Consider the following 17,861-nt stretch of genomic DNA (forward strand, 5'->3'; position numbering starts at 1 on the left):
CTATGAAGTTAGGCAAGCAGAAGGCAGATTCTCAAACTAGAAAACATTTTTAAAACTAAACAAGGTCAGATTTCAGTAGATAAGTGGTACTGTCATGAAGTTTATGTAGCTGACAATGCTGTGAATGGATTTTGTTTTGACACTAAGGAACATGGTTCATTTAGGAAAACAAAGGCCATCTTTCATGAATTTAAACTTGTTTCCTTGTCTTTAGAGTTGTTTAAGTGCAGATACTTCAGAAAGGTTTAATCCTTTATCTTAGATCTTCAGCTATTAAAAAGCTTCTGTTTGCCAGTTCAAACAATCTCTTGCTTAAATACAGTTTTTCCACTCCTCAGGAATACTGTTCAGTATTGCTGCTTAGTTCTGTGATCTACAGGACCTTTGTTGGAGGTGTTAATCCTTTTTCACATGAGAGACTGAGAAATGTTCTTTCAGAGAAGTGTTATATTGCTTTTTTTCACATCAAAGGAGCCCAACTTTTTCCTCATTGTGACTTGTAGCAAAGCAAGAGGAAATCTGGAAATATAATAATTTAGTTTGTATGGAACTCAGATGAAACTTCTTTAGCTTAACAATCCTTTAGCCTTCTGTGCTTTGAAAAGTGACTTTGCTTGAAGAATGTAAGATTAAAAACCCAAAATAATTAACAAAAAAAAGAAGTTTCTTTATACTTCTGGAAAATATACGATGCAATATAGTTAAAACAAAGCCCTACAGCTCAGGATAAATCCTCCCTGGTAGGTAGATGTTTATGAGACAGTAGAAGCTTAAGGGCTTTGTAGACTAAAGAGATAGTCTCAGTCCCAAAGATCTTACTGCAATATCCAGTTTGAAGATGAATACTGAAATAGAGCAAAATATTTGCATTTCAGAACACAACATGATGGCCTCATTCATTTCTCCCCATATACTCCTTTGTTGTCAGGTCTTGACGGAAACGCTAGCTTTTTGGTAGAAATGTACTTAAAACACAGATTTGCATGAAAAGAGGGTGTGGTGGACAGGCCAGAAGTGGTGCCCCTTACCAATACCATGTTGACGTGAGAGAACACAAAGACAGCAGTTACATAGGCAGTGGCATAGGTCTATATTATTAGAAGCCTACAAAATCTGTCTACATATTTAATGAAAGGCTCTCCTGTAACAAAAAGCTAAAGCTGGTTTGCGAGACTTAATCTGTTGTATTCCAGACACTTTCCAATTCTCTTACTCCTCTCACTTCTGCCCAAGGAACACGTACAAATCAATCTGGCGTAGATGGAAAAACTTATGAAAAAATCTGACAAATGTGGTTTGTGCAATCTCTTATTTTGCACATATTTAATTAACCTTAAAACTACAATTCTCTGAAATCAAATCTCATCTTCATGCATTCCAGCTAGAACACAAAAATGTTTCACAGAGAAGACTGATAACACAGACAGAAATATGCTTTCCCTCCTTCTCACTGAATCAAGGCACTTGTTAGTTTAAGCTTATCATAGGTTTTAAATGCCCCTATGGTGCGCTTAAAGCTAACACAAATTAAACTTGAAGTGGTAATCGCCTGCATTCAGACAGAGATGAGTGAACAAATTCAGGCTAATTAAAAATTCTCTCAATGGAAAAGGTTAAACTGTTAGTATAATGATTTCTGTTTCACAATTGTCTATATGCCTTTGTTATGCCTGATCCTTCCCCGATTTGACGTCAGAGAAGGATGATACCAGCTGTGTTTTTAAACAGCTAGCAAAGATTTTCCCTTTCCTTTTCATGCCTTTTCTCCAGTTCTATCATGGCCTGTAAACGAAGATTATCTGTTTTTTTGCTGTATACTGAAGTTGCAAAACAGGGAATGCCACTGTTCTTGCCAATAGTTGTTTTTTTTTTTTCACGGTATCTAACACATGCATCTTCACTAAGCATATTTCTCCCTTCTCCCATTTATTATAACATCTGTTCCCACAATGTACTACAAGCCATCAGACTGAGAGGCTTACTACCAGGAGGGCCATGTATCCTAGTACAGTGTGATAATTTAGAATATGATCCATCCCCTGATCACAAGAGATTACTACAGATTAATGTGCAGGACAGCTAGCAAGCACATGCCTGTAAAGTCTGTAATACAACTGTTGCAATGTTCCCACTCATATCACAGAATCACAGAATGACTTGGGTTAGAAGAGACTTTAAAGCTTATCCAGTTCCAATCCCCTGCCACAGCCAGGAACACCTTCCACTAGACCAGGTTGCTCCAAGCCCTGTCCAACCTGGCCTTGAACACTGCCAGGGATCGGGCAGCCACAGCTTTTCTGGGCAACCTGTGCCAGTGTCTCACCACCCTCACAGTAAAGAACTTCCTACTATCTGTTCTAAATCTCCCCTCTGTCAGTGTAAAGCCATTCCCCTTTGTCCTGTCACTACATGCCCTTGAAAAATGTCCCTCTCTAGGTTTCTTCTAGGTCCCCTTCAGGTACTGGAAGGTTGTTCTAGGATCTCACTGGAGCCTTCTCTTCGCCAGGCTGAACAACCCCAACTCTCTACCTCCAAAACCAAGCTGAAAGGGACATTTGTTATTCTGATATTCTGGCTTGTTATTATTATAGGTCTAAAGTAGAAATACCTGGGGGATCAGTCATTCTAACCTGATGAAATGCAAAGCATTATTATGGGCACCCTCAAGCTCCCTACAGCATTTAGGTTGTTGTTTTTCATTGCCATGGGATTTCCAAAGGTATTTTACTTCTGGGGGGAAAGAATTACTCTTTATAGCTTTGGGGATATTGAAGAAAATACCCCCAGATTCCAGCAGAGTGCACATTAGTTGTTTCTGCATTTGACCGTGAGTATCAGGATTTGATGAGTAGCAAAAGTACTCATGAGATGTCTGTCCATCAAGGCCTCTAAAATGAGCTTGCTATGGACAGTGAGATGCTTTATCTGCATTCAGTGTTATAGAAGGCCCTCTATTCCCTAAAGCCGTAATGTAGCCTGCCTGATAAAACTGTCCTTTCTTCCGCCATTCTTTCACTTCCACCTTTTCCCCTCTGCTAGGTTCTAGATTTGTGGAGGCCCCTTTTCTTAATTTTTGAACAGGCATGAAAATCAGTTCCATTTAAGACCTGTTCAACTATTTCAATAGGTGCACATCAATAGCCCAAACACAGAGAAAAATCTTACCTGCTTAAATATCTCATGCAAATGTCCATAAATATTTATCATGATTAACCAAGCAGCTTCTTTATTACAATTTGTAGGTCTGAGGGGTTTTTTTAATTCTAGTCGGAAAATGTCCTGCAAAGTGGTGATCATATTGTTATATAATAACTTGCAGCTAAAACACCACATGCCATCTATGAGGAGAAACGGCTAATTACACAAAGCTCAAAATATAGGAAGAAATGGGCTTTGCTCTAAAAGCAGTCATAGGCTTAAAAGTACTGCATATCTTCATCGTGTATGAGATTAAAAAATCATATGAAAGAGACTCTACATGAAACCTTCCTGAAGGAGAATCTTCCTGGAGAGAAGGAAGCAATGAAGCAGTTGAAGCATTCCAACTGCTCAACTCTGTTTGCCTCTGAAGCTAATGATCTTCCCTCTCACTGATACCACCCTATGTGGCTGTAGGGCAAGAACTAGACTGGATTTTAAAAGAAAGGTCAAGAATGTACTGCTGCTTCTTTACCTTTTTGAAGCCTTCAACAGGTACTTGTTTCCAAATCACTCAGGGACCCTGTGAAAATCACTTCCTATTTTTAGATCAAAAGACATCAGGAAAAATGTTTCAGAGCTTACCAGAAGAGTTTCTGTTTCTTAATGACAGCAGAATCAACGGAAGAACTTCTTTCACTTCTTTTCAAGAACGGGTTCTATGGGTTTATGGAAAGACACTGTGAAGAGTGATCTTGGGGAGAGCTGAGTGTACTGAGAAAGCCTGCATTGACTGTACTCTACAGAAACCATGCAAACTTGAGGCAACATCTGGTAATAGCTGACATTATGATCAACTACTGCTTTTTGTACCCATTTCACCTCTTTTGACTGATGGCTTGCTCTAGCTGGATGTCCTGATCACCAAACCTGGAGACTAAAGAAATGAGAATCGCTATTGTCTGCATCTCATGACAGTGATGTGGTCTTTCACTTTGGTTACACCTGGCCACCTGATTGCCACTGGTGATATATTCCCATAGTCCCAGAAAGTCATAAAGGACCTCAAGTTTGACTTCAGGCTACACATGTGAGTAAAGAAGTAAACAGTGGCATGGAGCATTACAAAAATTATTTTTTACTTGTCCCTTGGGTCCATCTGGAAGCAACCACTTTTCATACCTCTTCCAGTCACACAGGCACTGAATATGCTGAAGATGATTCTGTTTAAGCTTCATGTAAGAGAGCTTTAAAGCTGGATACTGCCTGTGTTCTGGTGACATCTGTTGTAGTTTCATCTGTTTTCACTGGCTGATATCTACATAAGGACGTTGTGCAAGTACCAGCTCTCTGCTGACTCACTCCAGGGCATATCTGCCTACAGAGTTCTCTGGTCCACTCCAAGAATACAGGATGTGAACTAGCACAAGGTCAAACCCAACATGATACTGAGACTAGAGTTGGAACCATGTCAGAAACTGCTGAAAGGGATGCTTTTGGAAGCCCCTCATAACAAAAAGCATTCTTTCTTCCATGTGTCTTCTGACAAAGAGAATGCTGCCCACAAAAGGCCAGTTTGTTTACAAGACACCTCTTAGCTAGTATTGTAATTTGTTGTATTACCGCAAAATTAATTGACTACAACTAGTTTTAAATATTAGTGTTTCAAATCTAAACAGTGTCCTCTGTTATTTCCTCAGTTCTCTCTCTGGTCTCCACAGAGACCTAGCAGGTACTTGTGTTACCAGATGTTAAAAGGCTGGTATGCTTTACACTCAATGCTCTGCTTCCAGTTCCTCAGAAATCAAAGCAAGGAAGTAAGAATTCTTTTGCTTCAGTAATTATTGAAACAGTATCACATTTGCCCAGCAACAGAAAAGCAGTGCAAGTGCTGCAATGGAAAGGATTTGGTAACATCAATCTTTTTGCTTCCTTACCACATATTAAAGAGACTGAGCAATGTTCTCACACCAAAAAGTAATACCTAAAAATGTTGTAAGATTGTAACATACAGGTAATAGGCTTAGCACAGCACAAAGTGAGGCAGAACCTGTATTTTCCAAGTGTACAGATAGACGAAAAGATGTCTCAACCTGCCCCCCATTGAGACCAATGGGATCAAAACACTTTTAAGTCGCAGTCAGACTGTTTTCAGTCACTTCTTCCTTAACACCCTTCCCACACCTCCCAGTCCTTCAAGATCCAGACAGCATGGTATAAGTCATGTTTTTTTGCCATCAAGGTCAAAGGGAATTCACTGCTTTTTTCAACAGATACAGAAACAGGCTTCTGATTTTCATCTTACTATTAACACTAGAGGGCTACCTGCCACCAAGAAGCTTCCTAGTAGTTACCCATTTTCAGTTCTCACTTTGAAGATCCAGAGGTGCCCCAAATCATGTCCCAGGTGTATTTTTAAAAGCATTTTCCCCTTTTTCCTGTCTCTGCTGGTGCACTCATAGTCGATTCCTGATTTGCTTCCCTCTTACACCACAGCTCTGAGCCATCTATCTGCAGTCTCATCTTTAAAGAAATATGTCTGTGCAGATGACTTGCAGACATCCCACTCTATCTCTGGTCTTTTCTGTCCATTCAAAATAAGCCCTTTCACTCCTTCCTCCAATCTTTCTTGATAGCCCATTGACAAACCTATCACCTAAACCCAAATTCACACTTGGGGGAAAAAAAGACAACAAAACCAACAACCAAACCTCAAAAGCCTGATCTTGCTTAAAATGGGCAACTACTGCATTTTCCAGATTGATAAGTCAGAGAGTTGTGTACCAATTCCTTTCCTTGGTTCCAGAAACATCATTGCTAAATTAGATGAACTTAACAAAAAAAAGGGATATGGTCTTCTACTACTGCGTTCATAAAAGATCTGAACTGATCAATGGAAAGATGCATGTTGATATTACGCATGTATAGCAGGCATATCCAACACGCATTTATTTTTATTAAATGTATAGCTTACCTTTCTGCCCATGACGACTGCTAAATTTATCTCCAATTTCTGGACGTCTAGTTTGCCTCAATAGCATTTTGATCAAGAAAGCATCCTCTGCATTTGATGAAATCATTACTTTTTCAATATAAGAATCAGTTGCACCTTTGTAGCTAGTACAATAAGAAAGAAGACAAGTTTTACATCTATGAACCAAACATAAGTTACAATCAAGTATCTGTGTTTTGGAAGCTTCTGGCCAAACTGTAGTCTTCATGGAAGTTAGATTTTGGAAGCTAATGAAACAAAGATTATATAAGTTCCAGAGTACAGTATGTTTCTGTAAAAGGCTTAAGAGATACAACAGAAACAAAGGGAGAATTAATCTGAACATGCAAAGAACAAAGTGTATTTTCTTGCCATGTGGGCTCTTCTAGATGGAAAAAAGCTTCCTAGTATATTGCAAATGTCTGGATCCTCAGTTAAACAAGCAAAAGCCAAACACAGACTTACCGCTGACAAGGGAGTTCAAGGAACATATCATCAGTATTTAAGAACAAAATCATGGTATAATATCCTGACTGAAACTATGCATCAGGTGCAGGTGTCGAAATGAACCAAGGGCAGAACACAGTACAGGGAACCAACAGAGATGAACCCTGCAGTCTGAGATGCAGAGATTTTTGGGAGTTGAAAAAAAAAAAAAGAAAAAAAGGCAGATATCACAGAGCAGGAAGGAAACTATTCTGGTATTTGCTTTTTTGTATATATTGCAAAATATATTCCTTTGACTTTTCTAGAACTTAATATTTTCTCAGATACCTTTCCTCCAAGTACCTTCCCCAAGTATAAAGTTATGAAGCAACATACGTTACTGGCACATCTTTGTACTGTGGCTGCTGAGGCACTCCACTTCCTTCCAGAGGCGTCTGGGTCACAGTCGGCATAGATTTGTTCACAAGGACTTGCTTATTTTCTACTTTCTCACCTATAAAGAACAAGGAAAAAAAGCACTATGAAAACATATCTGGGTACCTATGCTAGAAATACATTTTAAGCTTCATGAAAAAGATAACTTGGACTAACTGAGAGGAACATATCCAGGAAGTTTGCCATGTTATTTTATTGACTATTATATGGTAAGGGAATCATTAAACTAGGTTGGGGTTTTTTTGGTAACCAAAACAGAATAGATGCATTCTGGTGCACTATGAGAACAGCTGTTCAACATACCCTGGGTCTAAAGAATACACAAAAGCATCTGAAGTTATTTGCTGTAATTATGGAGAAAATTAACAAGCAAGACTAACTGGCAAATTTTATAAATTCACACCTGTATTCGGGACATCACATCATTTCCACAAGCAGTTATGTAATACTACTTCCAGCCTCTCCTTGTACTTCTTTCTATTGCTTCCGGGTCTCTCATTTCAGCTGTTTTCCTTTCTATTCCCTTATCCTGCCCATCACATAGAAAACCAGACCAGCAGCATGCCCAATGATACAAATGCACATCAAATACTTGCCTCCAACCTCCTCCACAAAATTACGCTGAACTTCAGCCTATGTCTCTTTGCTGTCCACATGAACTATTTTACAGAGGTTTTTTACCTCCACACTGAGAACAGTGTCCTAACACTCCAGGAGATTCTTGTCTTTTTTTCTTTAACTAACTTCAAAAGCTCCATTGTGATGTGTAAAAGAGAAAAAGTGACTCAGTTGTGTTGCTATAATGGAATTAAGTTTAGTGCCTTTTACAGCACCTTTCTTATTAAATCTTGGCAGATCTATTAAACCATTTCCTAATTGAAGGATGATAGTATGGGACGATTCTTTCTCAAATTTATTTCCATTGGAAACTTATACACTTATCCTCATAACTAAATGCAGTTGCATTTGTTTTCTTTTCTCTCTCCAAACATATTTCTGAAGTGTTAAAAACGCAAGGTTTTACTTCCTCAAGCAACTGTCCTAACTGATAGCAAGGCAGGAGGTTTTGACATGCGAAATCGAAGTAATAAGGAATCTATCCTTAAAAAGCAACAACAGAACATATGAAAGACAACAGTAAAAACCTACAGTATCAAAAGTTTGCCAGTTCAGGAACAGAAGAGGAATACAAGTTCTAATGCTTCAATACATTCACAGTGTTGACTGTTAACTTAACTCTTCTACTTAAAGTTCCCTAAATATAAAGCACAAAATCCCCCAGTGACTGGTACCCTGCTGCTTTCAGAAGCTAACATTTTTTAATTTTCCATTACAATAACATCACCTTTAAGAAAAAAAATAACAAACTTGTTACACCCAGTATAAAACAAGGTGCACAAGAATTACTAACAGAACATTAATTTCTACCTCAAATTATGAACATGCTATGATCGAACATGTAGTCTGACATACCTGGAGAGCAGATACCATCAGCATCTAAAATTTCATGGCGCCAGATTGGTTTACGGGTAGCTGCATCCAACATCGGACCCATGACTTTATCAAATGTCTGGTTTGTATAGCGCTTCAGTGTACACTTGGCATTCTTATATACAAGACACCTTCCAAAACCTAAAATGCAACAGAAACTCATTTGCTTAGGAGTTCAAAGATTCTTTATAACACACTATCAGAACAAACCAAGAATGCTGATCTACCTGCTGAGTGATAGAACATAAAATATTTTTTTATTAATCAGATTATTCATTGTCTTGGATATGTATCACATTGTACATGGACACTTAGTAGCTCAGAACTTAAAAATCAGATCATGCAAGCTACTTTTTTTAGACATTGGACTACAGTCTAATTCTGAAGTTGTGCTAATCCACTTCCATACCTCTGCACACACACACACATAATTTCTCTTACCTTTGGTGGTTCACAGAGAGACATAACATAGGATAGAAGACTGTGACAGGATGAGAACAGCACCTCTTCCTCTCGGGAGTTCTAAGAAACCTGAACTTTTACTCATGTTTGTGGCTGACACAAGTTAGCCTACCAGGAAAGTACTGATGGAGCTTTTCATATATAATCACCCTGTTGCTCACTTTTTTTCCCATCTGAAAGAATTCTGAGTTATATATATTGTTATAAAATCGGTTTGTTTTGGGTTTTAGATGAGAAGAGTAGCGTCTCTGGAATTTCTCTCCAAGTACAGCAACTACTCACAACACTAAACACTTTCATCGCATTTAGAATTACAACAGCCAGGAGAAAGGCTTTCAAATCATCCTACCTTATTTTCGTTCATTTGAAATATCATTGCAGCCACATACAGTACGTCTATATCTTTAGATTATGTCAAGTAACTCCTGACAAGCACCACAGCTCTCCCTGTAAATGTTACCAGTCTACCAGAAAAGAAAACATTCAGTTTTAAATCATGCCTGTTGTTGTTTTAGAAAAGGAGGCATAAATTAAATGCGGCAGACATTAATGCCAAAGATACATGTCTAGGAATACTATTATTGCTGCCTAGCAACGAGTAGGAAGGGAGTGTAGGGGGAATGAAGTGATGGAAGAATCTGATTTTGGCCACCCAAAACTAAAACCAATTTGATCACACTGTACTATGTCCTCTCCCAAGGGAATTTATTTAGGAAAGGGAGAGAGACAAAGTTTTACAGCAACTCGCCTCCAACCCCCAGTAGCATTAATACAAAGCGCTGACGAACTGTGGAGAGAGTGAGACAGGCACAAGCATTGGTTTCACTTAGTTACCTTATATTTGGTGCTTACATACTTCTACTTAAGCTACACAGCACTGCAGAGATTATTATTTTACGGAGGCAGGTCATTGGTTTATCTCTGAATAAACACTAAATTATTTTGCTTTAGGAAAACACTGTTATTTTCTCTCAGAAAGCAGGCAATACTACCATTTTTCCCTCAGAGCATAAGCTGACAATGACACAACTGCCACACGTTCCATTCCTTTCCCAAATACATTCAGAAGTCTAATTTCACCTATTGCTTTTTTTATTGGTGAAAATAATGAGACACCCTCTCTGTTAGTAATGAGCAGAGGTCCAGGTAACCATCTATAAAGCAAGCCCAACAGAACAGATTAAATAATAACTCCCATTTTTTGTAAACTAAATATTTATTTAAAAGGGGCCATTTACTGTTTTTTATTTGAGGTTGAAAGTTAGCCATTTTTTCTTATAATATCCATAGTCAGAAATTTATTCCCATGCTGGCAACTTCACCACACTATTGCAAGCATTGAGTTACAATCACTATTCATGCAGAAAACAAACAAAAGCATACAAAGCAGTTTTGGAATTTGATTTCTTAATTGGAGATGTACTGCTCTTAACTGCAATAAGAGTTAGTCTAGGATAACACCAGGAGACAACAAGTTTATGAAAATACATACTAGAACACACACTAGAGAAGCGGGAAAGAACTGATGGTTCTTACCTCTGTCCAAAGAGGCCTTGTTTAAGACAAGAGCATCTTCAATATCATAACCACTGTAGCTCATCACAGCAACTGTGGCATTCTGTCCAGCAGGCAGTTTCTCAAAATCTATCAGTTCTATTGTTTTTGTTTTTACCATTGGCCTTTGAGGATAGGCTAGAAGGTACATGAGAGTATCTATCCTGTTTCTTTGATTGTATCCAATAGTACCTATACGTAAATGAAAAACAAAACTGTGTGAACAAAGTGAGTTACCAAGAAATGTTTTGGCTTAAAAAATTACCAAGATATAAATTACCTAAACCCACAAACTGAGGAATTTAATCTGATAATAGAAATTCTTAAGGAAAAAAAGGTGGAAAACTGTGAAAGACAGAACTAAAACTACTTTATATTATTATATTTCAATAAAGATGTAAGTAGCTTCTTCATTTATGCTTCCAGAAAGAATTACTTATTTTTCTTTAAACACAGAAAACCTAAGCATCAAGACAAAAAGAGCAACAACAAAAGAAATCGAAGTCAGGTCCTATATCACTGAATGCAAATGAGAATTTTTAAAATACCATGACACTGACTAAAACTGCAAGCATGAAGTTTTATTCACATTGTTCTAATAGCCATAGGGTTTTCTCTGGAGAGCTGAACTTGATTCCATAGACCTGATCCAAAATTTCATGAGAATCAATAGAAAGACTCCCATCGAGTTCATGAGGAACTGTGGATCACGCTCTGTGTCTTCCACATCATATTTCCTTCCTTTTCTGGGCAATAATTAGCTCAACAGCAGCCTGCGTTAGAATGTCACAAAGCACGAACAAAGCATACAGTTAACAGCAGCCAAGACTGATTTACTTTCTGAAATTAGAGGTGTCATTGCGAGAAAGACTACAGTAGAAGTTCACTCACAATATATTTGTCTTTTTACATGAAATTAATTTTAAATTTATGGTTCAGAACTCAATCCTTTGTACAGACCTCCCAGCTTGAGACTGAAATTTTTGGCCCTGTCCCATCAGACTGCCAAAGTGTCTTCTGAAATCCCAGGAAAAAATAATTAACACCCAGCAGGGAAACATAAACCGCTGTGTAGCAGAACAAAAGTTAAGGCAATCGTATGTTATTAGAGTTTGCTGTACCAGGACTATGCTATGTCTCTAAGTAATTAAGAAATTATAGTCTGAAAAGTTAAAAGTTTTAGAGCTTTAAGTGATAAATATTCTGCAGTGCCTGTGCTTAGGAGGCAAGTCTTTCAAAACTTTTTCATTTTCTCCTGCAATTTCAGAGGCTGGCTGCTTTCAAGGAAGGGTGAAAACAGCCAGTGCAGAATGAAGACTTCACATGGCCACAATATAGTACAACTGAACACAAATCTGCTTAGGGGAGGGCAGCTTCATGTTTTAGATGCATATACTTGCAATTTTCAATTTCCTGCATTTAAGTAAAATGTCTAGAAAAACAGATTTCTAAAACCAGGCAGCAATCATGAGCATTCCAGACACCTATCCTGTCCTTGGCACTAAGCTCTCCTTCCTAAACCACCCCAGGTGAGGGCAGGTTTAGATTAGACATTAGGAAGAAATTCTTCACTATGAGGGTGGTGAGGCACTGGCACAGGTTGCCCAGAGAAGCTGTGGCTGCCCCATCCCCGGCAGTGCTCAAGGCCAGGTTGGACAGGGCTTGGAGCAACCTGGTCTAGGGGAAGGTGTTCCCTGATGGTGGCAGGGGAATGAAACTGGATGAGCTTTAAGGCAACCCAAACCATTCTATGATTCTGTGACTATTTCGAAGGACAATGAGGAGATAGCTCAACAGATACTGTCTGAAAATAAACTGTTTTAATTGACTCTCGTACACTTGGACTTGTCTTGGTTCTAGAAAAAGGATTTGAAGCCACAGGCACAGCATTTTCAAATGGCAAGGAAGATTTGGTGCAGTTGATGGGTTTCACTTGTCTCTCGCTTTTGAGCAGCTGCCTTTCTGCCTTTTTTTTTTTTTTTTTTTTTTGAGAATGAAATTAATCATCTCTGAGCAGTATTTTCTGTGTCCCATAAGAAACAAGCTCATATGGCCTGGATTCATCAACACTGAAGAGCTTCCCAGTCACTCCCCTCAAGGTCTACCTTCTGAGAGCCCTATTACTTCTGATATTCTCTTAGCCTAAGTATCACACACTGTTTTCATTCCCCTTTGATAAAAAAAACAAAACAAAACAAAACAAACCACCTTGGTTTTCCTACTACACAGGTAGGAAAATTTCAAATAAAAAACTTAAGGTTTAGACCATTTTTCCCTCTGCACCTAAGATGAATAATCTGGGTGCTTTCAGGATAGGTTTTCTGCTGTAAAGCTCATCTTCAAAGTTTCATGGATAGGTACGTTTTCCTGTTGTTAACAGAAATCTTCTCCCAAGAAAGCCATGCCAATTTTCACTTTTTAAATGCTTGCAAATGTTTTTCTCCTCTGAGATGCTTATATGCTATATCTGCTATGGTTCACTGGTTAGGGATACTAAGATGCAACAATGTCCAGAGCACCTGATCATAGCTAAACTTGTTTTATACCCCATTAAAAATCTGTGGAAATCCTCTATATATCAAGGATTACAGCTGACGCTTTTACATATAATACAAATTATTTTTCTCTCAGAGCTTCATGTATTTCAAAGTTGGCGTTTTGTAATCAGAGGTTCAGATGAGCCTAACAGAACTATTACTGTTTGTTATCAGACCACGAGCCATGAGAGATTGACATCACTGAGATTTTGAGCTGCAATAATATATTGTATTTGGTCAAGTCTTCAGGAGTTGAACGCTGTCTCATATCAAATGGAAAACATATACATATGTACAAATAATGGATACCATAGCAGGAAGGAAGCCAGCTAGAGAATGATTCAAGCACACAAGTGAAATAGATCAGGCAAAAAGCATGCTGTATGCCAACAATATTTGTCCTAATTGCTATGATTTAATGGTTATACAAATAATGCCTTCTCTAGACTGGTCTATCAAACCACAGCCTTAAACCACAATCTGCCTATTTAAAATTAAGAAGCAGCTCTTGTCTTCTGAGGACCGCTGTGTTGGGACGAGACCTCACTGTGGGTGTCGAAATGGGGGAAGTCACTAGCTTTATTTCTGTTTTCTCTCTGAAAGAGCAGAGCCCTTGTTTGCTTCAGCCAAACAGCCAAGTGAAAGTAAAGTATAATTAAAGTTCACCATAACAAACCCTGCTCACAATGACCCACATTTATAATGATCCCAACAGCAAGAACCAATTTTTTTTCTCATTGGTAATTAGCCCTGTTTAAAGCAAAACACGCAAGGTTGACCTGGATACAACAAAGATAATTTTCTTGCTTTTCTCTTTTTTTCTTTTGCTTGGTATATTGTGAATGTGTGTGTGCATTCCTCCTTTTTTTTTCCATTTCCTTACTTTCTATTTTTAAGTACCATTTGATCACTCTTCAGTGTGAAGTAATCACTATAAAAATGCTATCTATTGATATTTAGCGTAAGTAGGGTATTTTTATTCTGATGCAGTTTTGAGAACTCACCAGAACAAATAGCCAGCTAAAACAAACATTTATTCAATTCTCTGGTTATTACTTAGAGCAACATTACATAGTACAATCAAAATAAGAAGGATACAGAAAACAATCTACTTAAGATAAGAGCCAAAAGGGCTATTATTGCACACGGCAAGAAAAGAACTGCAGTACTACTGTATTTCTCCTGATTTCACCATGGATTTTCTACTATTCTGTTCTTACATATGACCACAAATCAACAGAGAAAGGAATTTTTAAATGCTGCACTAAGCCTTGTAGAGGGGACTCCAACTCATCTCAGAGAGATTTTCACAGTACACGTATTAAGTGATCTGGACATTAAGCATTTGAAATACTCTTTTCAGTGGAGAAAGATTAAGAAGTCAGTTAAAAAGATTATGGGTAAACTGGAGTTAGTAGTCTGGCTCATTTCTGTTCCAGCACTTCTGTGCCTGCTACCAGGGAGAGAAGAGCTGGCAAAAAGAGACCGTGTCACAGAGCGCAAATGCTGCTCCTTAAAGAACAGTGGCAAAAATGAGCCCTCACCACCAAATACTGTGGTCCAGCTGTGATGACCAGCAACAGCTGGTTTTTCTTTGAAGTTTGTTTCAGTTCTCTGTTAGCTCTCATCCTACTAACAAGCCTTTCATAACTGCCAAAACCCAACAACCCTGAGCACTCAGTTCCTTGAAGCACATTTGTCTTCTCAACTCAATTTTAACATATTCAGCTGGTTACAGTACAAGGTAAGGCAGTATTTAAAGGGCTTTGCTATTTCACAGAAGCAAAGCAGTACTTACATGATACAGTAAGAGGGGTTTTTTGTAATATTAAAGAAGTTGCTTTAACATAAACCTCGCAACAAAGCTTGTCCACCTACCACCCTCCCCTAAAATACTTCTACTCTTTCACAGGTTGAAGTAATCTTTAGCACCCGAACCCTCCTTTCCTTACTCAAAACTCACATAATGACATATGCGTTGAAAGTGCAGCGCACAGTCGTGCTATGAGGGTGTACAGCTTGCTTTGTGTACCCACACTGATGCTCTCACAGATGTGCATGTCCGTGTGCAATATGGTGGATTACTGGCAGGAAAATGTGTATGTTTTAATTTCTGACATCAGGCTTTTATACAACACTTCACAGTCACATGTGTACAGCGTGTCAAACTATGTGCTAATGGACTTGAGAAGCTCCCTTTAAAATGATTTCACTAATTGTAGGAGCCTTTGATCCTCTTACACATTATTTTAGCAACACATGGAACACAAACAGCACAGACTCTTGTATTTTAATCTTAAATACTTCTCAGATTTAAGCTACAGCTGTTAACTTTGCACTGAAATGTCAACACTGAACTGAGGTCTTTGCAGCTGCTGTTCTATTTGCCACATAATCATAACTTCCCCTCAGTCTTACAGTTTGACCTGCAACATATGGTAAATTATCTATGCCAAAACAGAGGGATTTCTTTCAACTTAATTTCACTGAAACCCAGTTTGTTCAGCCCTATTCCTTCAAGATGACTCATTCTGCCCATGAAAGGGACATTTTTCAGGACATTTAATGTTATCCTGCAGAAACATTAATATTTTAACACCTAATGCTTGTCAGGGATACTGTATTACAGACCCCATTGCAAGCTCTGATGTCCACTCTCCATTTACTTGTGCTTTCACACTCTTCCCTGGCTTGATGTTGCTTAAAAAAAGAGCTAAGAGCGTCCAAAGCTGCTGGCATAGCATCGTGACATGGTCAGAGGGGGTCAGTGTTGAGCAGCACAGGGCTCTCTTTTCCAAGTCTGAGCCCCAGGGCTCCTACTACCATGCCCCCAGGTTTTGACAGCCAAGGGTGTGGCAGAGTGGACTTGGACATGAGACTCTCTACATGGCAATGCTGGACCAGGAGCTGCTCTGCAATTTCAGTATGGAGAAAGAAAATAAGATAGTTACTGAAAGGTGGGGGTTTGAAGCACTACATCACATCTTCTCCTAAATATAAACAGAACTCCCCCTCCATGTGAAAAGTTTCAGGAATATCCTCTAAGTGTCAACTGATCAATAAATTTGGAGAAAAATCTTTTCTGCCTCTACCTACTGTCACTTATGGTGGCTTTTTCCTTTTTTTTTTTTAACAGTTATTATAAAAATTTTCAGGTGTTTGCAGATACTTCAGGCAGAGTAAAATACAGCTCAGGTCATGTGCCAACTTTTAAAATGTACTTTTATCTAGCTGCTTATTCTTTGAGTCAGGTGTTTTGTCATAACAAACCGAAACAAAGGCTTTTTTTATTGCTCAAGATATTCAATGGCTTTTGTGTTCCTAGCGTCAGCAGGAACGTCAGAGGATTGTATCCAAGGAGCTAAATGTGCAAGACCTAGGGTCAAAGCAGCTGAATACACCAACCTCAGAAAACACAGACAATGAATTGCAAATGACACTCAAAACAAAACGGGAAAAAAACCTTCACACAGAAAACTACAAAAGAACTCCACAGATACTGAATTGGCTTTCTGTACACACTGATCCTGCTTAACTGTGTGTGGTAACTAACCAAACCTTCTGAGACTAATAGTCATAAAATAGAGACTCGGGGGTGGGGGAAAGATAATGGGATGGGGGAGAACTGTAAGTAAAAAGATTGCATCGCTGCTCTTTATTTTTAAATGTAAAGGGAGGACATGCATCTGTTGCTATTTTCTGCTATTTTGATGCACCAAACATGACAGTTCAGCACAAGGCAGTTGCTTTGCCATTAATTCTGCTGAAGAAGCCTCACAAAAGGTGCAGCGTTTCAGTTTTGAACACACAGCATCCAACAAATGGTTTAGTAAACCTAATAGAAGTGGTAGTTTTTCCATGACACAGAGTTGTTCTACTGCAGGTCTCGACTTGCGAGCAAATCATCACTACAACACGTAAAACTGGCATGTACAGCACCAGTCTGAATACAGCTGTCTGAACTGATGTACTACTGGTCAGGTTCTTCTTGGGACTCACTCTGGCTTGATCACGGGACATATGACTTGGATGTTTCAATGTTAGTTTAGCTGTGTACTAAAGGAAGGATTAGAACTTCCTAGTGTCAATTATCTATGGTAACAAACGTAAAACCATTCAGTTTTAATGAACAACTATCACATTTGTAGAAACAATTATTAAGTGATGCAGTTTTCAGTCATTTTACTGAGAGCTGTTACTCGTCCTCTTCATCCAAACCAGAAAAAGCACAAAATCGAAACTACAGCTGCAGGAAGTGTTCAAGTAACTAAATATTTTCTTTCACATTTTTGATTACTCTTCTCTAATGTCAATGTAATTATTTATTTATTCATTTTTAGGACACCTACTCAACTATTCAGGGAAATTCTCCTCTTTCCATGCTCTGTCTCTCTTTGTGAGAACACTTTTAAACTCTTTTTGTCTGGAAACCCACAGCATATTAGAGCATAAAGAGGAAAAAAACACTTTGTCAATCTTGCAGCTAGGCTGAAAATGTGAAAGCCACGACAATTATCAAAAAAACCCAACAAAAAAAGCAGTAGTGTCCCAGTTTCTCCATTTTTTGTTTAAAGTATTAAGACCTGCAGATATGATTGCTCTTCCTTGAGTAAAACTAAATGGTATTTTTGCTTTTAATTTTCCCAACTTTCAGAAGTAAATTCTTTCTTCTCAAAGCTAAAAAGAAGAGCCGATTTCCTCTTCTCAGCAAAGCTTTCACATGAACTAGAAAGAAAGAATTTCTGGTTTCTTCTGCTATGTAGCTTCAAAAACTACATAACATTCAAAAAAGGAATAAAAAAAGT

The 17,861-nt window shown here is 38.4% G+C and overlaps 1 protein-coding gene across 2 annotated transcripts in view; it reads right to left on the minus strand.

Moving 5' to 3' along the window:
- The window catches only part of POLR3B (RNA polymerase III subunit B), a 76,576-nt gene that overhangs the window by 18,527 nt on the left and 40,188 nt on the right, over positions 1 to 17,861 (minus strand). For both annotated transcript variants that reach the window (XM_080625852.1, XM_080625853.1), the window contains exons 20-23: positions 10,502 to 10,711; positions 8,486 to 8,644; positions 6,953 to 7,070; positions 6,113 to 6,255 (exon numbers count right to left, since the gene is read on the minus strand). In XM_080625852.1, coding sequence (XP_080481978.1) covers positions 6,113 to 6,255; positions 6,953 to 7,070; positions 8,486 to 8,644; positions 10,502 to 10,711 — 630 coding nt within the window. The remainder of the gene's footprint in view (positions 1 to 6,112; positions 6,256 to 6,952; positions 7,071 to 8,485; positions 8,645 to 10,501; positions 10,712 to 17,861) is intronic.

Source organism: Psittacula echo, assembly GCF_963264785.1.
Source record: "Psittacula echo genome assembly, chromosome: 1".
NCBI lineage: Eukaryota > Metazoa > Chordata > Aves > Psittaciformes > Psittacidae > Psittacula > Psittacula echo.